Source organism: Coregonus clupeaformis, chromosome 23 (genome assembly GCF_020615455.1).
Source record: "Coregonus clupeaformis isolate EN_2021a chromosome 23, ASM2061545v1, whole genome shotgun sequence".
In the NCBI taxonomy this organism is placed as follows: Eukaryota; Metazoa; Chordata; class Actinopteri; order Salmoniformes; family Salmonidae; genus Coregonus; species Coregonus clupeaformis.
The window spans coordinates 34728001-34754019 of NC_059214.1; the positions used below are offsets into that span (position 1 = coordinate 34728001).

Sequence of the window (26019 nt, forward strand, 5' to 3'; positions counted from 1 at the left end):
AATGCACTCTAGCAAACTTCAGACGGGCCTGGACATGTACTGGCTTAAGCAGGGGGACACGTCTGGCACTGCAGGATTTGAGTCCCTGGCGGCGTAGTGTGTTACTGATAGTAGGCTTTGTTACTTTGGTCCCAGCTCTCTGCAGGTCATTCACTAGGTCCCCCCGTGTGGTTCTGGGATTTTTGCTCACCGTTCTTGTGATCATTTTGACCCCACGGGGTGAGATCTTGCGTGGAGCCCCAGATTGAGGGAGATTATCAGTGGTCTTGTATGTCTTCCATTTCCTAATAATTGCTCCCACAGTTGATTTCTTCAAACCAAGCTGCTTACCTATTGCAGATTCAGTCTTCCCAGCCTGGTGCAGGTCTACAATTTTGTTTCTGTCACGGTTTCGGCCGAGGCTGCCTCTCTCCCTTGTTCGGGCAGGCTTCGGCGTTCGTCGTCTCCGGAATTCTAGCTGCCACCGTTGTATGTTTCATGTTCGTTTGCTTTTGTCTGTTTGTTTTCACACCTGTTTCTAGTTTGGGCGTAATTAGTGTCCTATAAGTTTCTCGTTGTGTTTGTCTAGTGTTGTGTGTAATTGATTTTCGTCAGTCGTGTGTTTCGCTCGGTTGAGCTTCTCTCCACTGCGCTGGAGTATTTTCGCACCTGTTTGTGCGCTGTTACTATTTCGCCTTCGTGCGTATTTTCGCCTTCGGGCCAGTTGTCCTTTTGCCTTGGTTTTGGCTTTAATACAAGTCTTTGGATTATCGTTCTGAGTCCTGCGTTTGATTCCACCACTACACCTACAGCACGCCCTGACAGAATTACACACCAACCATGGAATCAGCAGGAGCCGAAGCAGGACAGACGAGACTGGAGGCCCAGGTTCGGGAACAACAGGACCAAATCCTGCAGATGGGGACCGCCCTGCAGGAGGTGATCACCACCCTCCGAGGCTGGGGTACGCCTCCACCGCCTCCCTCCCTGCCAGCACCATCGGCCAGTCCGCCCATTCCAGCGCCGGAACCTCGAGGAGTCCGACTCTCTCTCCCGAGGGCCTACGACGGAACCGCGGCTGGGTGTCAGGGATTCCTCCTCCAGGTGGAGCTATACCTGGCCACCGTGCACCCGGCACCTTCGGGGCATGAGAGCGTGTCCGCCCTGATCTCCTGCCTGGCCGGGAAGGCGTTGGAGTGGGCCAACGCGGAGTGGAGGAAGATCGACGCCACGACTATTACCTACGACGAGTTCTCCCGCCGCTTCAGGGCGGTGTTTGACCATCCCCCGGAGGGGAAAGCGGCGGGGGAGCGTCTGGTCTTCCTCTGGCAGGGGAGGAGGAGTGCCCAGGAATTCGCGCTCGAATTCCGTACTCTAGCGGCAGATGCAGGGTGGAATGATCGGGCCCTCGTCGATCTATACAGATGTAGCCTACGAGAGGACGTCCGTCGGGAGCTGGCTTGTAGGGACACCAGCCTCTCTTTCGACCAGCTGGTCGACATGTCCATCAGGCTGGATAACCTACTGGCTACCCGCGGGACGTCCTGCGGAGGGTCCGTCCATTTCACCCTCCAGCGCCTCCGAGCCGTGTCCCATGGAGCTCGGGGCGCTGGCGCTAGAGAGAGGAGGAGTCGGCAGGCTAGGGGGTCCATCCACTGCACCAACTGTGGTCGGGGAGGACACACCGCGGCTAGGTGCTGGGGATGGCCTCCTAGGGGAGATGACGACAGGTTCCGCACTGGGGATTCCCTCCAGGTGAGTAGGCGCCCCACTCACCCAGAGCTCACTGTTGCCCATTTTTGTATGCCTGTGCGTTTTCCACAGGTAGCACCTCATTCCCAGCATAAGGCGCTGGTAGATTCAGGCGCGGCTGGGAATTTTATTGATAAGAAGTTTTGTTTAGCGTTAGGGATTCCCCTTATTCCTGTTGATGTTCCTTTCCCCGTTCATGCCCTAGATAGCCGTCCGTTGGGTACGGGCTTAATCAGGGAGGTCACGGCGCCACTTAGGATGTGTGCGCAGGGGGTCATCAGGAGATGATTCAGCTGTTCCTGATTGACTCTCCTGCGTATCCGGTGGTGCTGGGCATGCCCTGGTTGAGTACCCATAACCCAGCTATTTCGTGGCAGGAGAGGGCTCTGATGGAGTGGTCTGCTCAGTGTGTGGGTAGATGTTTGGGCGTTTCCGTAGGGGGCTACCTCGGTGGAGAGTCCAAACCAGGTGCCCGCATTGCACGTTCCCCCTGAGTATGGGGATTTGGCTATTGCGTTTAGTAAGGCGAGGGCGACGCGGTTGCCACCCCATAGGCAGGGAGATTGTGCGATAGACCTCCAGGCAGGAGCTGCGCTCCCACGGAGCCATGTGTATCCTCTGTCTCAGGAGGAGAAGAAAGCTATGGAGATTTACATAGACGAGTCTCTGAGACAAGGATACATACGGCCTTCCACTTCCCCTGCGTCCTCGAGTTTTTTTTTGTGAAGAAAAAGGATGGTGGGTTGCGCCCGTGCATCGATTACCGTGGTCTCAATCAGATTACGGTGAAGTACAGTTATCCACTCCCGCTGATTGCGACCATGACTGAGTCGTTGCATGGGGCGCGTTTCTTCACGAAATTAGATCTCAGGAGCGCGTACAACTTGGTGCGCATCAGGGAGGGTGATGAATGGAAGACAGCCTTTAGTACCACCTCGGGCCATTACGAGTATCTGGTCATGCCATACGGGTTGATGAACGCTCCGTCAGTTTTCCAATCATTCGTGGATGAGATCTTCAGGGACATGCAGGGGCAGGGGGTGGTTGTGTACATTGATGACATTCTCGTGTACTCGCCTACCCGTGTCGAGCATGTGGCCCTGGTGCGTAGAGTGTTGCGGAGGCTGGTGGAGCACGACCTGTATGTGAAGGCAGAGAAGTGTCTGTTTTTCCAGGAGTCGGTCTCCTTTTTGGGTTATCAGTTGTCTGCGTCAGGGGTGAAGATGGAGGTAGACCGGGTGTCGGCCGTGCGTAATTGGCAAACACCAACCACTGTGAAAGAGGTGCAGCAGTTTTTAAGGTTTGCAAATTACTACAGGAGGTTTATCCGGGGTTTTGGACAGGTGGCAGCTCCCATCACGTCTCTGTTGAAGGGGGGTCCGGTGCGTCTGCAGTGGTCGGCCGAGGCGGACAGGGCGTTTGGGAGGCTGAAGGACCTGTTTACCTCGGCCCCGGTGCTGGCGCATCCGGATCCCTCTTTGCCGTTCCAGGTAGAGGTGGACGCGTCAGAGGCCGGTTTAGGAGCCGTGCTTTCAGAACGGTCTGGCGCGCCACCTAAACTCCGCCCCTGTGCTTTTTATTCTAAGAAGCTCAGTCCGGCGGAGCGGAACTATGACGTAGGGGACAGGGAGCTGTTAGCCGTGGTACAGGCTCTAAAGGTGTGGAGGCACTGGCTTGAGGGGGCTCAACACCCTTTCCTCATTTTGACGGACCACCGTAACCTGGAGTACATCCGGGCGGCGAGGAGGCTGAACCCTCGCCAGGCAAGATGGAGTATGTTCTTGACCAGGTTTACTTTTAAAATCACGTACATCCCTGGGTCACAGAATGGCAAGGCAGATGCGCTGTCTCGGCGGTATGACACGGAGGAGAGGTCCGTGGAGCCCACTCCCATACTGCCTGAGTCGTGTCTGGTGGCACCGGTAGTGTGGGAGGTCGATACTGAACTCGAGCGGGCGTTACGCACCGACCCCAGTCCACCACAGTGCCCGGAGGGTCGGAAGTACGTTCCGCTCGAGGTTCGGGATCGATTGATCTATTGGGCTCACACGTCACCCTCCTCTGGACATCCGGGTATCGGCCGGACAGTGCACTGTCTTAGTGCCAAGTACTGGTGGCCCACGTTGGCAAGGGATGTGAGGGTTTATGTTTCCTCCTGCTCGGTGTGCGCCCAGTGTAAGGCGCCTAGACATCTGCCTAGGGGTAAGTTGCTACCCCTGCCCGTTCCACAACGACCATGGTCCCACCTCTCTGTGGACTTTATAACAGACCTTCCCCTCTCCCAAGGGAATACTACTATCCTGGTCGTTGTGGACCGGTTCTCTAAGGCCTGTCGTTTGCTCCCCATGCCGGGTCTTCCTACTGCCCTACAAACTGCCGAGGCACTGTTCACCCATGTGTTCCGGCACTACGGGGTACCCGAGGACATTGTGGCTGATCGGGGTCCCCAATTCACCTCCAGAGTCTGGAGAGCGTTTATGGAGCGGTTGGGGGTCTCGGTGAGCCTCACCTCGGGGTACCACCCGGAGAGTAATGGGCAGGTGGAACGCGTAAACCAGGATGTGGGTAGGTTTCTCAGAACATACTGCCAGGACCGGCCGGAGGAGTGGTCAAGGTACGTTCCCTGGGCCGAGATGGCCCAGAATTCCCCTACGCCATTCCTCCACTAACCTAACTCCATTTCAATGTGTGTTGGGTTACCAGCCGGTTCTGGCACCCTGGCAGCAGAGCCAGATCGAGGCTCCTGCGGTGGATGAGTGGGCGCGGCGCTCGGAGGAGACGTGGAACGCTGCACACGTCCACCTGCAGCGGGCCCTCCGACGTCAGAAGGCGAGCGCTGATCTCCACCGCAGTGAGGGACCGGTGTACGCACCTGGTGATCGAGTCTGGCTCTCTACCAGAAACCTGCCCCTCCGCCTGCCCTGTCGGAAACTGGGTCGGCGGTTTGTAGGGCCATTTAAAGTCCTGAGAAGGTTGAACGAGGTATGTTATAGATTACAGCTACCTGTGGAGTATAAGTATATTAACCCCTCGTTCCATGTGTCCCTTCTCAGGCCGGTGGTAGCGGGCCCACTCCAAGAAAATGAGATCTTGGAGACTCCTCCGCCCCCCGTTGGACATCGAGGGGGCACCGGCGTACTCCGTGAGGTCCATCTTGGATTCGAGACGTCGGATGGGGGGTCTCCAGTATCTAGTGGAGTGGGAGGGGTACGGTCCGGAGGAGCGGTGCTGGGTGCCGAGGAGAGACATTTTGGACCCGTCGCTCCTGACGGAATTCCATCGGGGGCATCCGACGCGCCCTGCTCCGCGTCCTCCTGGTCGTCCCCGAGGCCGGAGTCGGCGCACGTCTGGAGCCGCGCGTCAAGGGGGGGGTACTGTCACGGTTTCGGCCGAGGCTGCCTCTCTCCCTTGTTCGGGCAGGCTTCGGCGTTCGTCGTCTCCGGAATTCTAGCTGCCACCGTTGTATGTTTCATGTTCGTTTGCTTTTGTCTGTTTGTTTTCACACCTGTTTCTAGTTTGGGCGTAATTAGTGTCCTATAAGTTTCTCGTTGTGTTTGTCTAGTGTTGTGTGTAATTGATTTTCGTCAGTCGTGTGTTTCGCTCGGTTGAGCTTCTCTCCACTGCGCTGGAGTATTTTCGCACCTGTTTGTGCGCTGTTACTATTTCGCCTTCGTGCGTATTTTCGCCTTCGGGCCAGTTGTCCTTTTGCCTTGGTTTTGGCTTTAATACAAGTCTTTGGATTATCGTTCTGAGTCCTGAGTTTGATTCCACCACTACACCTACAGCACGCCCTGACAGTTTCTGGTGTCCTTTGACAGCTCTTTGGTCTTGGCCATAGTGGAGTTTGGAGTGTGACTGTTTGAGGTTGTGGACAGGTGTCTTTTATACTGATAACAAGTTCAAACAGGTGCCATTAATACAGGTAACGAGTGGAGGACAGAGGAGCCTCTTAGAGAAGAAGTTACAGGTCTGTGAGAGCCAGAAATCTTGCTTGTTTGTAGGTGACCAAATACTTATTTTCCACCATAATTTGCAAATAAATTCATAAAAAATCCTACAATGTGATTTTCTGGAGAAAGAAAATCTCAATTTGTCTGTCATAGTTGACGTGTACCTATGATGAAAATTACAGGCCTCTCTCATCTTTTTAAGTGGGAGAACTTGCACAATTGGTGGCTGACTAAATACTTTTTAGTCGGTGTTTCAGCTACGTTCAACTGAGTCATAGCGTCTCTTCCTAGCAGATTAACTGGACATAGGCTTGATATCAGTACAGGTATGCATGCTCCTCCTCCTGAATTTTCATGTTTTAAAGTCACAGCAGCTGATAATCGCTCTATAAATTGATGACCTGAGGCAGATCGTACTAGGATTTTTTCCCCCATTAATCCTAATCCCTTCGGGCCTGTCGACTGCACAGATCGCTGTGCGACAGGCCCTTGTGTCACACAAGAATGTAATCTCTTTTCCCAATACTGTTAAGGTGAGGTATGGTTTCTGTTCTTGCTGCAGAGCTAATTCAATTGTTGCCAATTCAAAAACCTCACACGTATCGTTCTGTATTTCGTCTTGGCATTTATTCCTTAACTCATCCTTTTTTGTCTATATCTGGACAACTAGTCCCTATCTTAAATTCTTCTACCTAGATTTCTATTATTATTATCATCCTGGTCTCATTACTGAATCCATGACCTAGGTAATAGCTGTTTCACATTAGATTGTGCCTTTTTCTGATTACTGCAGCCCATTGCATTAAGTTAGTTTCAAATATCAACTTGTTGTTTAACAAATCTAGAACCTACATAAAGTTAGTGCTATCACGTCAGCATAATATTTAAAACTACCTACACTTCACTTAACATAATACTATAGGAGACTTCCATCAATCCTGGAAAAAAACTCCCACTCAGAAGACATGTAATACCATGTTTCATTAAGTTCACTACACCTTCTACTATAAACCTATAACCCCTTTCTAGTACTTTAATCATCACAACCTATTGTTTAATAACTTCATAACATACCAAAAATATCTACTTCTTCATAAGCCTAATAGTAACAACTATCTCCCATTGTTCAACATATCATAAACAGATTATCGTTTTTAGAATTAATGAACTGTCTGCATAACTCACTGTTGTTTAATCAAACAATATAATGTAATAATAATAATTACCAATTATCAAAAAACTTTCCATATTCAACTATCTAGACATGTTCTTCATATCATCCCAATACGTCCTACATATCTCAATATAGCCCAACCATCACTACTTTCTTTCACCCTGAAATCATGTCATTAGTAAATTGTCTCCACAAAATCTGCGATCCTTGCAAAGCAAGGTAAACAACTACTTCCATGTCGCATAGCAAGTTACGTCACCACTCTAAACGTCACTAGTTCGCAACACTAACTAGCTAGCCCTTTCATACCAACCATTCAACCTCCTATGACTTCCTTTTCCACAGCAACCATTGATCCTCGTACACCTAACGTAACCCATAATATCCCTTACAGCGCTCTCACGTTTCAGCAAGCCCCAATGGTTAACACCCACAGACAAAAAACATGGACATTCTTCCATTTTTTACTAGTAGACAAAATAAAACACACTCTCAAACAGCATTCTGCATTTACCTCTATCATAAGGTTTAAAAACTAACGTAACAACATTAACCATCCAAAATTGCTGTAGTAACCTCATGTTTGGTTCAGTTTATCACCAATCCTCCATTATTAGAATACATCAGATCTAGGTAAATATCATTTATAAGTAGGCTAGAAGTAACACCAAACACTTGCTGTATTTTACCATCATATATTGAATTCATATCCATATTCAATTCGATAGTCCACATTACAACTATTTTCTCAGTAGTTTTTAAACTATCAACTCATTCAGCAACACAAAAATAATTATTTTACTCCCCCCACTATTCTTGTTGAATAAGTGAGTCGTTACTAAAATTCCCTTACTATATTACCTCTGCTTCCGAAATGATAGATAGTCCTCTGTAGCTCAATTGGTAGAGCATGGCGCTTGTAACGCCAGGGTAGTGGGTTCGATCCCCGGGACCACCCATACATAAAAATGTATGCACACATGACTGTAAGTCGCTTTGGATAAAAGCGTCTGCGAAATGGCATTTTATATTATTATTATAATGATTGATCTTATTTCTATCACATGATCTATGTACTGTTTTCCACCCTCCACGTACGTCTACGTGTTTTGGCGCGCAAGCCAGCACTTATATATTCTTCCACTTTTACCTAATCTCTAGTAATCAATTACCCACACATAACATTCATCATATTTTAGTATATTCATATCAACTAAACCATTTGTATTTCTAGTGATTCTTTATTGCCACAAGTTAGTTTACCATAATCTAGTTCCAATCGGAACAACAACGTTAATTACCTAGACCCTGCCCCCTCAGTCATAAAATCCTCCCAGAATCCTATAGACTGGTCACTATTCCCTGAACTAACATCTCACACTATTTTATGACAAGCAGTGTTTTTACAAACCCCAAGATATCATTATATCAACCACTTATTGTCCAAACTTCAGATTAACTCATTCCCATATTCACACGACTTTCATATCACATTCACACAACGTTATTTCCCAACACTCAATCAATATTTGCACAACCTACAGGAATATTTTCTTCTATAATAGTGCCCAAATTTGAAATGTTAACCATATCAACATTTGACATTTCACTTATGGTCAATTTTACCATAATCTCAATTTCCCAAATGTAGCGAAAAACAATGTGTTGACGTCATATGATCAACCCCGTACGTACACGTGACCTTTTTCTCCAACCAGGATACCCCTATAACTATCTCATACATTAAAGAGTCTTCTTTCTACTGAGTAATCTTGATATTTCTAGAAAATCTAATACATGAAGGGGTTTACCCTTTACGGTTTACTGTCGATAATTCAAGAAAATCTCATACATTAAGAATTCTTCCTCTTATACATTAGAGAGTCTACAGTAACACGTATCCCCCTTATAGTTTCTATTGGTAATGGCCTCTACTACCCTGAATCATTTTGGACCCACTTCTTAATCGGATCTCACACCCGGCGCCGTTTTATATTTATCCAGAATACTGGCGCATGGTTTTCTCTAGATAAACGTCTAAAAACTGTGTACCTGATGAATCCCTTTCGGATTATCGACGGATTACTACCCTCACTACAGCAGATTTAAACTGTTAATTTTTTCCTACTGCAGTTTCAAGATATCAATCCCCCCAAAATTCATGAATAAAAATCACTGACCTTATCCTTGCAGCTGGGATATCAATCTCAATTTTTATGATCTCGTCACAGTTTCTGTCGTCCACCAGTTTTGCCACCGGCCTGTAAAGAACCCCCAATCACAGAGGCCAGGTTTTAGTCTATACGGAGGTATTATCCGTCTGTGCACGGTTTTCGGTGTCCCCCGGAACGACAGAAAACGGATTTTGAGATCCGGCTCGAAGGACCAATTGTCATGAGAATTTCTATCTCTAATAGGGTGTAAGGCTCTGGTTTAATAATGAATTAAACAAATTCTCCAGTCTGCAAGGGATCAGCCATTTTTATTTCAGAGAGCGCTCTGGCGCCAAAAACACACAAAACAAACAGCAGTTTCTAGGTCCCCCTTACTATGGAATGCTCATCTCCAACAGTTTCTAACATCTTCCCTGTTAGTGGTTCTATTTTCTTATAACTCTAACACAGTTTACACATTTATACACTATCGGGGTGGAACACTTTAGTCATTAAAATAAACATACAAATTCATCTATCAATCCACCCTTTGACAAAAATGTTACACCCTCAGGATAAATGTATTTACATCTATCAGTACCAGATTCAGCAATACCATCTTCAGGTGACAAGGTAGGGGTGGCTTCCGGTAGAGGGCAGGTATACAAGATGGCATATTGAATACACAGCGATAAAAATCACCTCAAGATAAAAACATAATATTCAATATCAGTAAGTTATACTAAATATTAACATTTCATATATTCGAGGGTAATAACATTCAATCTGGATAATAACACAAAACAAATTATAAGGCTAGAGAAATTTATCGACAAATATTGCAACAACACTAGAGATCCACTAGAGATCCAAATATTGCTGTGCCACTAGAGATCCTGGTTCGAATCCAGGCTCTGTCGTAGCCGGCCGTGACCGGGAGACCCATGGGGCGGCGCACAATTGGCCCAGCGTCGTCCAGGGTAGGGGAGGGAATGGCCGGCAGGGATGTAGCTCAGTTGGTAGAGCATGGCGTTTGCAACGTCAGGGTTGTGGGTTCGATTCCCACGTCAGGCCAGTATGAAAAAATTTAAATAATGTATGCACTCATAAGAGCGTCTGCTAAATGACGTAAATGTAAATGTAAGAACAGATAGATAGCAATAAAAACTGTAACATAGAGGCTCAGAATAAATTAGAGGAAAAACTAAAAGAAATTGAGAAACTTATTCAAGAAAGATCAAGTGTAATATATTATAAAAATAAAGCAAACTGGATGGAATATGGGGAAAAATGCACCAAATTCTTTTTTAATCTTCAGCATAGGAATGCTACCAAAAATAATTTACTGAAACTGGTTACAAATGACAGTCACCCATGATTCACCAAATTATATTTTGAAGGAGGAAACAAAGTACTTTAAGCATGTGTTTTGTTTCAGTCGCCTCCATCTCCTCTAACTGAAGCTAATTGTAGAGATTTTTTTCTATTGATAATGTAAAATTAACAGCCAAGACTTATGTGAAGGTGAAATCACAGAGGATGCAATTAAAGACTTTAAGTCCTAGAAAACTCCAGGGTTGGATGGCATACTTTTAAAAAAAAATAATTTTATTTCACCTTTATTTAACCAGGTAAGCCAGTTGAGAACAGGTTCTCATTTACAACTGCGACCTGGCCAAGATAAAGCAAAGTAGTGCAATAAAAACAACACAGAGTTACATATGGGGTAAAAAAAACATAAAGTCAGAAATACAACAGAAAATATATATACAGTGTGTGCAAATGTAGCAAGTTATGGAGGTAAGGCAATAAATAGGCTATAGTGCAGAATAATTACAATAGTATTAACACTGGAATGCTAGATGTGCAAGAGATGATGTGCAAATAGAGATACTGGGGTGCAAAAGAGCAAAATAAATAACAATATAGGGATGAGGTAGTTGGGTGGGCTAATTTCAGATGGGCTGTGTACAGGTGCAGTGATCGGTAAGGTGCTCTGACAACTGATGCTTAAAGTTATTGAGGGAGATAAGAGTCTCCAGCTTCAGAGATTTTTGCAATTCGTTCCAGTCATTGGCAGCAGAGAACTGGAAGGAATGGCGGCCAAAGGAGGTGTTGGCTTTGGGAATGACCAGTGAGATATACCTGCTGGAGCGCAGACTACGGGTGGGTGCTGCTATGGTGACCAATGAGCTAAGATAAGGCGGGGATTTGCCTAGCAGTGATTTATAGATGGCCTGGAGCCAGTGGGTTTGACGACGAACATGTAGTGAGGACCAGCCAACAAGAGCGTACAGGTCACAGTGGTGGGTAGTGTATGGGGCTTTGGAGACAAAACGGATGGCACTGTGATAGACTACATCCAATTTGCTGAGTAGAGTGTTGGAGGCTATTTTGTAAATGACATCGCCGAAGTCAAGGATCGGTAGGATAGTCAGTTTTACGAGGGCATGTTTGGCAGCATGAGTGAAGGAGGCTTTGTTGCGAAATAGGAAGCCGATTCTAGATTTAACTTTGGATTGGAGATTCTTTATGTGAGTCTGGAAGTTGAGTTTACAGTTTAACCAGACACCTAGATATTTGTAGTTGTCCACATACTCTAGGTCAGACCCGTTGAGAGTGGTGATTCTAGTCGGGTGGGCGGGTGCTAGCAGCGTTCGATTGAAAAGCATGCATTTAGTTTTACTAGTGTTTAAGAGCAGTTGAAGGCTACTGAAGGATTGTTGTATGGCATTGAAGCTCGTTTGGAGGTTTGTTAACACAGTGTCCAATGAAGGGCCAGATGTATACAAAATGGTGTCGTCTGCGTAGAGGTGGATCTGAGAGTCACCAGCAGCAAGAGCGACATCATTGATATACACGGAGAAAAGTGTCGGCCCAAGAATTGAACCCTGTGGCACCCCCATAGAGACTGCCATAGGTCCAGACAACAGGCCCTCCGATTTGACACACTGAACTCTATCTGAGAAGTAGTTGGTGAACCAGGCGAGGCAGTCATTTGAGAAACCAAGGCTATTTAGTCTGCCAATAAGAATGCGGTGGTTGACAGAGTCGAAAGCCTTGGCCAGGTCGATGAAGACGGCTGCACAGTACTGTCTATTATCAATCGTGGTTATAATATCGTTTAGGACCTTGAGCGTGGCTGAAGTGCACCCGTGACCAGCTCGGAAACCGGATTGCATAGCGGAGAAGGTACGGTGGTATTCGAAATGGTCGATGATCTGTTTGTTAACTTGGCTTTCGAATACTTTCGAAAGGCAGGGCAGGATGGATATAGGTCTGTAGCAGTTTGGATCTAGAGTGTCACCCCCCTTTGAAGAGGGGGGATGACCGCGGCAGCTTTCCAATCTCTGGGGATCTCAGACGTTATGAAAGAGAGGTTGAACAGACTAGTAATAGGGGTTGCGACAATTTCGGCGGCTAGTTTTAGAAAGAAAGGGTCCAGATTGTCTAGCCCAGCTGATTTGTAGGGGTCCAGATTTTGCAGCGCTTTCAAAACATCAGCTGTCTGAATTTGTGTGAAGGAGAAGCGGGGGGGGCATGGGCAAGTTGCAGCAGAGGGTGCAGAGTTGGTGGCCGGGTTAGTGGTAGCCAGAGGTATACCAAATACAGGTAACGAGTGGAGGACAGAGGAGCCTCTTAAAGAAGAAGTTACAGGTCTGTGAGAGCCGTACAAAATCAGCAGGGGATCAAATACTTTTTTCCCTCACAGTATATATATATATATATATATATATATATTTGCGAGAAGAAAAAAAACATATGGGGGAATGGAAGTGATGCAGACAATTACATTGATGGAAGTTACAATCTATCTGCAATATTAAAGATGATCTACCCATCCCCCCCCCCAAAAAAAAAGTAGCAGCGACTTCAGGAAGTACAAAAGGAAAGTGCATATAATGGAGCACACAGAGGATTAACAAAGTGATACCCTGTCTGAAGGGGAAGAATCTTTTCAGGTTTTGTCTCTTTCAGACAATGGACACGGATACTGGGTAACACCGCTACTGGATGGAAAAGCAGTACGGATGCAAGTGGACACTGGAGCAGTCATATCTTTGCTGTCTGAGGCTGTATACAAGGAGAAACTACACCACCTCACACCACAGCCCACGAAGATGATGCTGAAAACATGCACTGGTGAGACTGTTCCAGTAAGAGGAAGCGTGATTGTTACAGTGGAGAAGGTAAAGCTACCACTCTAAATCGTGAAAGGCAACCATCCAGCTTTGCTAGGATGCACATGGCTGGAAAATATCAAACTAAACTGGCAGAAAATTCACAAAGAGGACACATACCTACAAGGAATATTGAGGAAACACGCGGATGTGTTCAATGGAGAACTTGGCAGTATGAAGGACATAACAGTTAAGCTGACCGTGAAACCAAACAGCAAGCCAAAATGCATCAAAGCATGTCCCATACACCATAAAACCAAAAGTTGAAACTGAGCTAAACAGACTAGTCGAAAGTAGAGGATTGGATCCAGTGAATGTTAGTGAATGGGCTACACCCGTTGTTCCAGTCATAAAAAAAGATGGATCACAGACTCTGTGGCGATTTCAAAGTCACCGTTAACCACGTCTTGACTGCTGAAAAATATACACTACCCCTCATTGACGACCTCTTTTCTGGTTTAGCTGGAGGACAGAAATTCAGTAAGATAGACTTATGTCAAGCCTATCTACAGATTTATGTGGACCAAGGTTCACAAGAACTGTTGACCATAGTGACTCACAAAGGATTGTACAGGTACCGGAGGCTCCCTTTTGGAATCACCTCAGCTCTGGCCTTGTTTCAGAGAGCTATGGACCAGATACTGAGCGGGCTCACTGGGTTCCAATGTTACCTCGATGATCTACTCATCACCGGCAAATACGAGCAGGAGCACCTGATAAACCTGAACGCTACACTACAGAGACTGGAGGAGTACGGTCTGAGGGTCCAGAAGGACAATGCACGTTTTTCCGGCCTTCTGTTGAGTACCTGGGCCACGTCATCAACAGTTCGGGGCTCAACACGGCACCTTCAGAGGTGAAGGCCGTCGCGGAAGCTCCATCCCCACAGAATGTGAGTCAGCTGCGATCATTCTTAGGACCACTAACGAACTACGCAAAGTTTTTGCTGAACCTAGCTAACATGTTAAAGCCACTGAACAAAACCAAACCGTGGAAGTGGACAGACAGATGTGAGGAGGCCTTCAAGAAAGTTAAAACAGCCTTAGCTCAGTCAGAGGCCCTCACCCACTTCAACCCCAACTTGCCATTACAGTTGGCATCTGACACATCGCCTTATAGCATTGGTGCTGTTGTCTCACACATCATGCCATCAGGTGAAGAAAGGCCAATTGCTTTCTCATCGCAGACCTTAAGTAAAGCCGAGAGCAATTATGCACAGATAGAGCGTGAAGCACTCGCCATCGTGTTCGGAGTTAAGAAATTTCATCAGTTTCTGTTTGGCCGACAATTCACACTGCTGACGGACCATAGACCCCTCACCTCCATCTTTGGTCCCCACACTGGCAATCCGTCACTCACAGCCAGCGCATGTAGCGATGGGCATTACTGTTATCTGCTCACCAGTACGATATCAAGTACAGAAGGTCTGAGCAGCACTGCAATGCAGACGGCCTCTCAAGGCTTCCCCTTACCTGTCATCATACCGCCGCCACTGAGAAGGCAGGTGCTTGAAGAGCTCCATTCAGGGCACTGGGGCATGGTGCGAATGAAGGAGATTGCACACAGCTACTTTTAGTGGCCTTGTTTGGAAGCAGCTATCGAAGAAAAGGCTGAGTCATGTTCTGCATGTGAAAAGATGAGGAACATGCCTCAGCTAGCGCCACTACACCCATTGGACTTTCCAGAGGAGCCTTGGCAGCGAACCCACAGACTATGCAGGCCCACTGGAGGATCGTATGTTCTTAGTCGTAGTTGACGCACACAGCAAATGGCCTGAGGTCACAGTGATGAAGAGCACCTCAGCGGAGAGAACCATCGAAGAGCTACAGTCAATCTTCAGTCGCTTCGGATTGCCAATGCAACTTGTTAGCGATAATGGCCCCCAACTGGTGTCTGAAGAGTTCCAGTCATTCATGGAAGCAAATGGAATTCAACACATCAAGTCAGTGCCGTATCACCCTGCAACGAACGGCCTCGCTGAAATATTTGTCCAGACGATGAAGCAAGCTTTAAAATCATCAGAAGGGAATGGGTCCCTCAATAGGCGCCTAAACACCTTCCTGTTGACCTACAGAAACACACCCCATGCTACAACCAAAGTGGTACCCGCGTCAGCCATGATGAAAAGACAGCTTCACACTTCCTGAGACCTCCAAAGACTAAACAGGTTGTACAGACACAACAGAGAGCACAGGTGGAGAGATAGAGCAAAGCAAAAGACAGAAGCTTCAGAGTTGGAGAGGGAGTTCTTGCTCGGAACTACTGCAAAGGGCCAAAGTGGATGCCAGCAACAGTGGTCGCACAAACAGGCCCTGTGTCCTACACAGTTCACACACCGGAGAAGATCATCTGGAGGAGACACGTGGATCAATTGTTGCCAGGAACCAACCTCAGAGATGACTCATGTCAAGTGACAAACCAAGATCAGCTACTGGAGACCTACCATGACTACGAGACATCACCTGAACATCCGCTGCAGCAACCTACAAATTTGGAAAGTGCTCCAGACTCACCTGAACCAGCCAGAGTGCCTACTCTGGGTAATGTTGAACCCCAGTCTGGGCATACACCATCACCACTCAGACTCAGAGACAATGCGACTGTAGACTCACCTGTATGTCGTCATTACCCTGCAAGAGAAAGACGACCCCCTGAAAGGTTGAACATTTTGTTCATACTAACCTCCGACATTGGGGCAGTTCAGAAAAGGTTATTCTGAAAAGTTCCTTTATTTACATTAAGATAACTGTTATGTTAAAAATAAAATAATATGCAAAACAGTGAATATTTACTTTTTCCTTATGAGGCATCAAAAGTAAAGGGGGAGGAATATGTTGTGTATTGATATTCTATTTTGTTCCTTTAGGGCACCTGTAACGCCCCCCTGCTTATGTACATTGTAATGCTTGGAATGTTTTGTCCTGTGAAACGCGTTAAACAATGCCCACGTTAGTTTCTATAAGTAATACAGTGTGCTATACAACAAAAGGAGTTTCTACATACAGTGTCTTCAGAACGTATTCATAATCCTTGACTTATTCCATATTTTGTTGTGGTACAGCCTGAATTCAAAATGGATTAATTCCAAAAAAAATCTCACCCATCTACACACAATACCGCATAATGATAAGGGGAGACATGTTTTTAGAAAGGTTTGCAAATTTATTGAAGTCAAAACTGTAACCCGGCCACTCATGAACATTCACTGTCTTCTTCGTAAGCAACTCCAGTGTAGATTTGGCCTTGTGTTTTAGGTTATTGTCCTACTGAAAGGTGAATTAATCTCCCAGTGTCTGGTGGAAAGCAGACTGAACCAGATTTTTCTCTAGGATTTTGCCTCCATTCCATTTCTGAAAAACTCCCCTGTCCTTCACGATTACAAGCATACCCATAACATGATGCAGCCACCACTATGCTTGAAAATATGGAGAGTGGTACTCAGTAATGTGTGGTATTGGATTTCTCACAAGCAAACACTTTGTATTCAGAATTAAAAGTGATTTGCTTTGGCAAATTTTGAGCAGTATTACTTTTGTGCCTTGTTGCAAACAGGATACATGTTTTGGAATATTTTTATTTTCTACAGGCATCCCTCTTTTCCCTCTGTCCATTAGGTTAGTATTATGGAGTAACTACAATATTGTTGATCCATCCTCATTTTCTCCTATCACAGCCATTAAACTCTGTAACTGTTTTAAAGTCACAATTGGCCTCATGGTGATATCCCTTGAGTGGTTTCCTTCCTCTATGGCAACTTAGTTAGGAAGGACGCCTGTATCTTTGTAGTAACTTCACCATGCTTAAAGGGATATTCAATGTCTGCTTTTTTTTTACCCATCTACCAATAAGTGCCCTTCTTTGCAAGGCATTGGAAAACCTGGTCTTTGAAGTTAAATCTGTGTTTGAAATTCACTGCTCGACTGAGAGACCTTACAGATAATTGTGTGTGGGGTACAGAGATGGGGTAGTCATTCAAAAATCATGTTAACACTAGGCCAATGGCCACTGACGTTTGATTTTGTAACCTGCTCCTTCCCTGACTTTTCCTAAATGTTTGTATTTTACATTGCTCATTTGTCAGAATTTTAAAATCACAAACAGAAAAGTATTGAGCCTTTTTACCTGTTGTTTTCCACACCTATTCCCAACTTAACCCGCCAAGACAATGCGCTGTAGGACATTGATACCCAGCCAGGTGCTAATGTGTCTCTCTGGCCTCACTGAATGAATGACAAATGGATGAATGGGTGTTAATTGTGCGTTACTTCACAATTGAATTTAAATTAGGCCTAACTGAATGATAAGAAGGGTGAAGAGGTTGATTTAATTTAGAAAGACAATAGTGTAATGATACGTTTGTGTTATGCCTATTTATCAGCGTTGGCGCTCATGTTTATAGCAAATAATTTGACCGCGCACCTTGCAGGTTGATACCATTCTCTTTTTCATTTTACTTAAAAGAGAATGGTAATGATTATTTTATTTACTAAAACGCTATTACTAATCACATTTATTACAATGGAAACGAAAACATGCTACATGTTGCAGTAGGCCTTTAGAATAATGCAAAACAAATCGTTGACTCTATCCAAGTTGATGAGCAAGGGAAACAAATGATGCCAGTCAGCCGGCCCATCGAAACTACACCTAAACTGTACCGAAACTCATTTCACATATAATAATAAGAGTTAGCGTATTGACACGATTAAATTAACAATAGTCTGATGAGTGACAGTATTATCAGTTGTCAAATTGTACATGAAGAGATGGGCGCATCTTGTAATTGACAGATGCAGGGAAAGGAGTATCACTTTATCAAATCCTCCTTCAGTCACATGCAGGTAAAACGTTTTGATTTCTATATAGTATCAGAAAGAACATATTCTGCAGTTTCTATGACAGTTACCTTTGTCAAATAACTCTAAAAATTAAAGAGGTGCAGCTCTATTTTCAAATGTCACTTTTTCCAAGAATATCTGCGCTGTCGATGCGTTCAGCACATGACCACTAGCAGTGGCAGCAATGCTCTGGCTACTAAGCAGACTAGTAACATAATAAACGGAAAATTTGCTATTCTGTTTTCTTTTAAATACATGTTCTTATTTCCACAATGTTTGCTTTAAACCCGGCAAAACAAAATGATAATGGACTTCTTTGTGATGGACTTAAACTAGTGGTTTTTAGTTTTTACTTCTAGCCTAGAGCAGGGCTATTCAACTGTTACCCTACGAGGTCCAGAGCCTGCTGGTTTATTGTTCTACCTGATAATTAATTGCACACCCCTGGTGTCCCAGGTCTTAAATCAGTCCCTGATTAGAGGGGAACAATGAAAAAACGCAGTGGACCAGAGTTGAGTTTGAGGGGCCTAGAGTAACATAAACTAATGAAAATGCTATTATGTTACCTAAGACCTTTATAAAGACAACCAAATTATTATTCTTCCAATAGCATATATGAAATGTTATTATTAGACTGTTAGAATGTTGATGTGTCATTGGCTGGAAGTGTGGAAAATTGGCTTTAGGCCTACATTTCTCTCTAGGACTTTGTAGAATTATACAAAACATATCCTTGTCTTTATCTAAAAAAATATATATATATATTTCCACTAATATTTCTTCATGCAATTCATGCTTTACAATTGTTTATGCACTATTTATCAAGCCTAGGTGCTTATGTTTGCGTACCTTGCGGGTTGATATGCATCTAACGCGTACAGTGAGGGAAAAAAGTATTTAGTCAGCCACCAATTGTGCAAGTTCTCCCACTTAAAAAGATGAGAGAGGCCTGTAATTTTCATCATAGGTACACGTCAACTATGACAGACAAATTGAGAAATAAAAATCCAGAAGATCACATTGTAGGATTTTTAATGAATTTATTTGCAAATTATGGTGGAAAATAAGTATTTGGTCACCTACAAATAAGCAAGATTTCTGGCTCTCACAGACCTGTAACTTCTTCTTTAAGAGGCTCCTCTGTCCTCCACTCGTTACCTGTATTAATGGCACCTGTTTGAACTTGTTATCAGTATAAAATACACCTGTCCACAACCTCAAACAGTCACACTCCAAACTCCACTATGGCCAAGACCAAAGAGCTGTCAAAGGACACCAGAAACAAAATTGTAAACCTGCACCAGGCTGGGAAGACTGAATCTGCAATAGGTAAGCAGCTTGGTTTGAAGAAATCAACTGTGGGAGCAATTATTAGGAAATGGAAGACATACAAAACCACTGATAATCTCCCTCGATCTGGGGCTCCACGCAAGATCTCACCCCGTGGGGTCAAAATGATCACAAGAACGGTGAGCAAAAATCCCAGAACCACACGGGGGGACCTAGTGAATGACCTGCAGAGAGCTGGGACCAAAGTAACAAAGCCTACCATCAGTAACACACTACGCCGCCAGGGACTCAAATCCTGCAGTGCCAGACGTGTCCCCCTGCTTAAGCCAGTACATGTCCAGGCCCGTCTGAAGTTTGCTAGAGTGCATTTGGATGATCCAGAAGAGGATTGGGAGAATGTCATATGGTCAGATGAAACCAAAATAGAACTTTTTGGTAAAAACTCAACTTGTCGTGTTTGGAGGACAAAGAATGCTGAGTTGCATCCAAAGAACACCATACCTACTGTGAAGCATGGGGGTAGAAACATCATGCTTTGGGGCTGTTTTTCTGCAAAGGGACCAGGAAGACTGATCCGTGTAAAGGAAAGAATGAATGGGGCCATGTATCGTGAGATTTTGAGTGAAAGCCTCCTTCCATCAGCAAGGGCATTGAAGATGAAACGTGGCTGGGTCTTTCAGCATGACAATGATCCCAAACACACCGCCCGGGCAACGAAGGAGTGGCTTCGTAAGAAGCATTTCAAGGGTCCTGGAGTGGCCTAGCCAGTCTCCAGATCTCAACCCCATAGAAAATCTTTGGAGGGAGTTGAAAGTCCATGTTGCCCAGCGACAGCCCCAAAACATCACTGCTCTAGAGATCTGCATGGAGGAATGGGCCAAAATACCAGCAACAGTGTGTGAAAACCTTGTGAAGACTTACAGAAATGTTTGACCTGTGTCATTGCCAACAAAGGGTATATAACAAAGTATTGAGAAACTTTTGTTATTGACCAAATACTTATTTTCCACCATAATTTGCAAATAAATTCATTACAAATCCTACAATGTGATTTTCTGGATTTTTTTTTCTCATTTTGTCTGTCAGAGTTGACGTGTGCCTATGATGAAAATTACAGGCCTCTCATCTTTTTAAGTGGGCGAACTTGCACAATTGGTGGCTGACTAAATACTTTTTTCCCCCACTGTATGCTAAATGGGACACCTGGTAACCTTCTCAACGTTCTCTAGTGGGCACTTATAGGCTAAAAGGCCTGGCAGTTCTAGTGTTAAGCGCTATTATTGCACACAGAGTCCATGCAATTGTTAAGCAAATTTTTACTCCTGAACTTATTGCTATAAAAAAGGGGTTGAATACTTATTGACTCAAGACATTTCAGCTTTTCATTTTAAAACGTTTCCAAAAACATAATTCCACAATTTAATTACAGTGGGGAGAACAAGTATTTGATACACTGCCGATTTTGCAGGTTTTCCTACTTACAAAGCATGTAGAGGTCTGTAATTTTTATCATAGGTACACTTCAACTGTGAGAGACAGAATCTATAAAAAAAATCCAGAAAATCACATTGTATGATTTTTAAGTAATTAATTTGCATTTTATTGCATGACATAAGTATTTGATACATCAGAAAAGCAGAACTTAATATTTGGTACAGAAACCTTTGTTTGCAATTACAGAGCATACGTTTCCTGTAGGTCTTGCCCAGGTTTGCACACACTGCAGCAGGGATTTTGGCCATACAGACCTTCTCCAGATCCTTCAGGTTTCGGGGCTGTCGCTGGGCAATATGGACTTTCAGCTCCCTCCAAAGATTTTCTATTGGGTTCAGGTCTGGAGACTGGCTAGGCCACTCCAGGACCTTGAGATGCTTCTTACGGAGCCACTCCTTAGTTGCCCTGGCTGTGTGTTTCGGGTCGTTGTCATGCTGGAAGACCCAGCCACGACCCATCTTCAATGCTCTTACTGAGTGAAGGAGGTTGTTGGCCAAGATCTCGCGATACATGGCCCCATCCATCCTCCCCTCAATACGGTGCAGTCGTCCTGTCCCCTTTGCAGAAAAGCATCCCCAAAGAATGATGTTTCTACCTCCATGCTTCACGGTTGGGATGGTGTTCTTGGGGTTGTACTCATCCTTCTTCTTCCTCCAAACACGGCGAGTGGAGTTTAGACCAAAAAGCTCTATTTTTGTCTCATCAGACCACATGACCTTCTCCCATTCCTCCTCTGGATCATCCAGATGGTCATTGGGAAACTTCAGACGGGCCTGGACATGCGCTGGCTTGAGCAGGGGGACCTTGCGTACGCTGCAGGATTTTAATCCATGACGGCGTAGTGTGTTACTAATGGTTTTCTTTGAGACTGTGGTCCCAGCTCTCTTCAGGTCATTGACCAGGTCCTGCCGTGTAGTTCTGGGCTGATCCCTCACCTTCCTCATGATCATTGATGCCCCACGAGGTAAGATCTTGCATGGAGCCCCAGACCGAGGGTGATTGACCGTCATCTTGAACTTCTTCCATTTTCTAATAATTGCGCCAACAGTTGTTGCCTTCTCACCAAGCTGCTTGCCTATTGTCCTGTTGCCCATCCCAGCCTTGTGCAGGTCTACAATTTTATCCCTAATGTCCTTACACAGCTCTCTGGTCTTGGCCATTGTGGAGAGGTTGGAGTCTGTTTGATTGAGTGTGTGGACAGGTGTCTTTTATACAGGTAACGAGTTCAAACAGGTGCAGTTAATACAGGTAATGAGTGGAGAACAGGAGGGCTTCTTAAAGAAAAACGAACAGGTCTGTGAGAGCCAAAATTCTTACTGGTTGGTAGGTGATCAAATACTTATGTCATGCAATAAAATGCAAATTAATTACTTAAAAATCATACAATGTGATATTCTGGATTTTTGTTTTAGATTCCGCCTCTCACAGTTGAAGTGTACCTATGTTAAAAATTACAGACCTCTACATGCTTTGTAAGTAGGAAAACCTGCAAAATCGGCAGTGTATCAAATACTTGTTCTCCCCACTGTATGTGCTTTAGCAATTGCCAATGGTGTTGAATGCATAGGGAAGACCGGGGCTATGTAACTGTGTAAGTGTAGCCTATTCACAGTACATAATGCTTGGTTGGCTGGATGCCAGTGGAATGTTTTTGTTAGACATTCAAGTCATCAATATGTTGCTAACTTATGTTTAGACTTTAGAGTTTGTGATCTAGCTAATGATTAGCCCAATGGGGTAAATGTAGATGGGAAACCCTCAGCCTATTTATTTATAGCCACTATGCTGCATCAGGTGAAAGTGCTTATTGCTAAATAGCACACCTGCCTGATAATATGGACAAATATGTTATTGGGATCATTTTATATTTTAGATGTCAGCATCATTTAATTTTCATTTATTTTGGAGTAGAATGTCCTTTTAAAAAGTCACCAAAACTGACCTTCTCACAGTCATTCTCCCCCCAAAATGACATAATTAATTGAAATGTCCATTGAACAGCAGTAGGGATTGTACCATTATTACCTGGTATTTACTCAGAAATGATATTGTCACGATCGTCGACAGATGAAGCGGACCAAGGCACAGCGTGATAAGCGTACATTCTTTATTGGTGTACACAAAACGAACCAAAACAATAAACAAACGATACGTGAAGTCCTAGGTTACAACACAAAACCTTTCGGAACAAGATCCCACAATAAACTAGTGAAAACAGGCTGCCTAAGTATTGTCCCCAATCAGAGACAACGAGCTACAGCTGTCTCTGATTGGGAACCACCCTGGCCAACATAGATCAACACGATCTAGAACCAAAAACATAGAAAACAAAACATAGAAAATCCACACCCTGGCTCAACATATAAGAGTCCCCAGAGCCAGGGGCCGGGTGGGCATTCCGCCTCGGAGCCGGCTCCGGGCGTGACCACCACTCTCTCGCTACCCCCCCCGTAGCGCCCCTGGTCTGGTCCCGCTGGCCGGAGCTGGACTGGACACCGGTGGAGCGGATTGCTCAGGCACCGGTGGAGCAGGCACGGGCTGTGCCGGACTGACGACGCGCACCACTGGCTTGGTGCGGGGAGCAGGAACGGGCCGGACCGGGCTGACGACGCGCACCACTGGCTTGGTGCGGGGAGCAGGAACGGGCCGGACCGGGCTGACGACGCGCACCACTGGCTTGGTGCGGGGAGCAGGAACGGGCCGGACCGGGCTGACGACGCGCACCACTGGCTTGGTGCGGGGAGCAGGAACAGGCCGGACCCGGGCTGGCGACGCGCACCACTGGCTTGGTGCGAGGGACAGGAACAGGCCGGACCGGGCTGGCGACGCACACCACTGGCTTGGTGCGAGGGACAGGAACAGGCCGGACCGGGCTGGCGACGTGCACCACAGGCTTGGTGCGAGGGACAGGAACAGGCCGGACCGGGCTGGCGACGTGCACCACTGGCTTGGTGCGGGGAGCAGGAACGGGCCGGACCGGGCTGACGACGCGCACCACTGGCTTGGTGCGGGGAGCAGGAACGGGCCGGACCGGGCTGACGACGCGCACCACTGGCTTGGTGCGGGGAGCAGGAACGGGCCGGACCGGGCTGACGACGCGCACCACTGGCTTGGTGCGGGGAGCAGGAACAGGCCGGACCGGGCTGGCGACGCGCACCACTGGCTTGGTGCGAGGGACAGGAACAGGCCGGACCGGGCTGGCGACGCACACCACTGGCTTGGTGCGAGGGACAGGAACAGGCCGGACCGGGCTGGCGACGTGCACCACAGGCTTGGTGCGAGGGACAGGAACAGGCCGGACCGGGCTGGCGACGTGCACCACTGGCTTGGTGCGGGGAGCAGGAACAGGCCGGACCGGGCTGGCGACGCGCACCACAGGCTTGGTGCGAGGGTCAGGAACAGGCCGGACCGGGCTGGCGACGCGCACCACTGGTTTGGTGCGAGGGACAGGAACAGGCCGGACCGGGCTGGCGACGCGCACCACAGTCTTGGTGCGAGGGACAGGAACAGGCCGGGCTGGACTGTGGAGACGGACTGGAGGTCTGGAGCGGAGAGCTGACACAACCCGTCCTGGCTGAATGCCTATTTCCACACAATCTGTGTGAGGCATCAGCACAGGACGTACAGGGCTGTGCACTCGTACTGGCACTACAGCACGTGGCACTGGCGCAGGATATCCGGGACCGAGGAGGGGTACTGGAGGCCACGAGCGTTGAGCCGGCACACTCCGTCCTGGCTGCATGCCCACCTTAGCACGACACGTGCGTGGTGCTAGCACAGGACGTACAGGACTGTGCCGGAACACTCGCGGCACAGTACGTGGCTCCGCATAACACGGAACCTGCCCAGTCTCACGCTGCCTAGCCTGAGTACGGGGAGTTGGCTCTGCTCTACCTCTAGGCTCCGCCAACCACCCTTCCAGCCCCCCAAACCGATGGCCTCCTCTCCTAGTCCGCCGATTCGCCCTGTAGCTGCCTCCAGCCGCCCCGTCGTCCACGCCGTGTGCCCCCCCCCAAAAAATGTATTGGGGTTGCCTCTCGCGTGTCTGTCGTCGGCACGGTTGGCACCGTTTCTCCTCTCCTGCCTGGGCATTTACTTTTGCCCATGGCCCTCTGCCCGCGAATATGTCCTCCCAAGACCACCATTCGCCCACCTGGGACATCGCCAACTTCTCCTCCTGGGCACGCTGCTTGGTCCTCTGGTGGTGGGATCTTCTGTCACGATCGTTGACACATGATGAAGCGGACCAAGGCGCAGCGTGATAGGCGTACATACTTTTATTAGTGTACACACAACGAACCAAAACAATAAACGATACGTGAAGTCCTAGGTTAAATACACAAACCTTCCGGAACAAGATCCCACAATAAACTAGTGCCAAAAGGCTGCCTAAGTATGGTTCCCAATCAGAGACAACGAGAATCAGCTGCCTCTGATTGGGAACCACCCTGGCCAACATAGAAAACACGAACTAGAACACAACATAGAAAATAACACATAGAAACTCCACACCCTGGCTCAACATATAAGAGTCCCCAGAGCCAGGGCGTGACAGATATGGTCAAATGGTAATTACAGTACATAATTATAAGCTATTCATTATTTGTTTATTTGGGATTCATTACAACTGCAACTGTACCATTTTTGGTTTTTTCTTAGACGCCCAGCTCCCTTCTTTTGTGATTTGCAGACCGCGGCTACATCTTGTCTTACACAGAGTAGCTGCTAGGGGGCCTACATTCATAGCCTGAATCGGAACTGAATTGTTTCATTTCACTTTAATTTGACTTTGCGATTTAATCTGTTCATTGAAATTGAAGCGATTGGATCAGTGAGTGTGCAACACCTTGGTTACAATGTTTGTGGTGGGATCCTTTCACAGTTTCACAATAATATAGTCTTCCCCTCCTTGTTTTATGTTTACAGCAACACGGCAGCACAGCCTTTATGCGGGCATGGTGAAAACAGAAAACAAATTGGGTAAATCAAGTTTTGTTGGTTTAACTGCATATGTCTCTGGCCTATTCAATGGGTAACTATATTGAATTTCATGTAATGGAATATAATGTTGAACTGTTTTTCAGCTTCTCTATAAGTTTGACTGAGGAACCACTTCAGTGAAAAGGATCCAAAGGATTTCAGTATGGCTGAACAAGTCCAAATCAAGGTATATAACAAAGAATAAATAATCTCTCCACAATATGCTGT

General features: G+C 46.4%; 1 protein-coding gene across 4 annotated transcripts in view; it reads left to right on the top strand.

The window, feature by feature from the left end:
- The window catches only part of LOC121537009 (sterile alpha motif domain-containing protein 9), a 43284-nt gene that overhangs the window by 7102 nt on the left and 10163 nt on the right, over positions 1-26019 (top strand). For 3 of the 4 annotated variants that reach the window (XR_006657272.1, XR_005994936.1, XM_041844725.2), the window contains exons 2-3: positions 25738-25791; positions 25896-25978. Coding sequence is in view for 2 of the 4 variants with exons in the window: in XM_041844725.2 (XP_041700659.2) it covers positions 25955-25978 (24 nt within the window). In the remaining 2 variants the exon portion in view is untranslated. The remainder of the gene's footprint in view (positions 1-25737; positions 25792-25895; positions 25979-26019) is intronic. The other variant, XM_041844726.2, reaches the window with a different exon arrangement.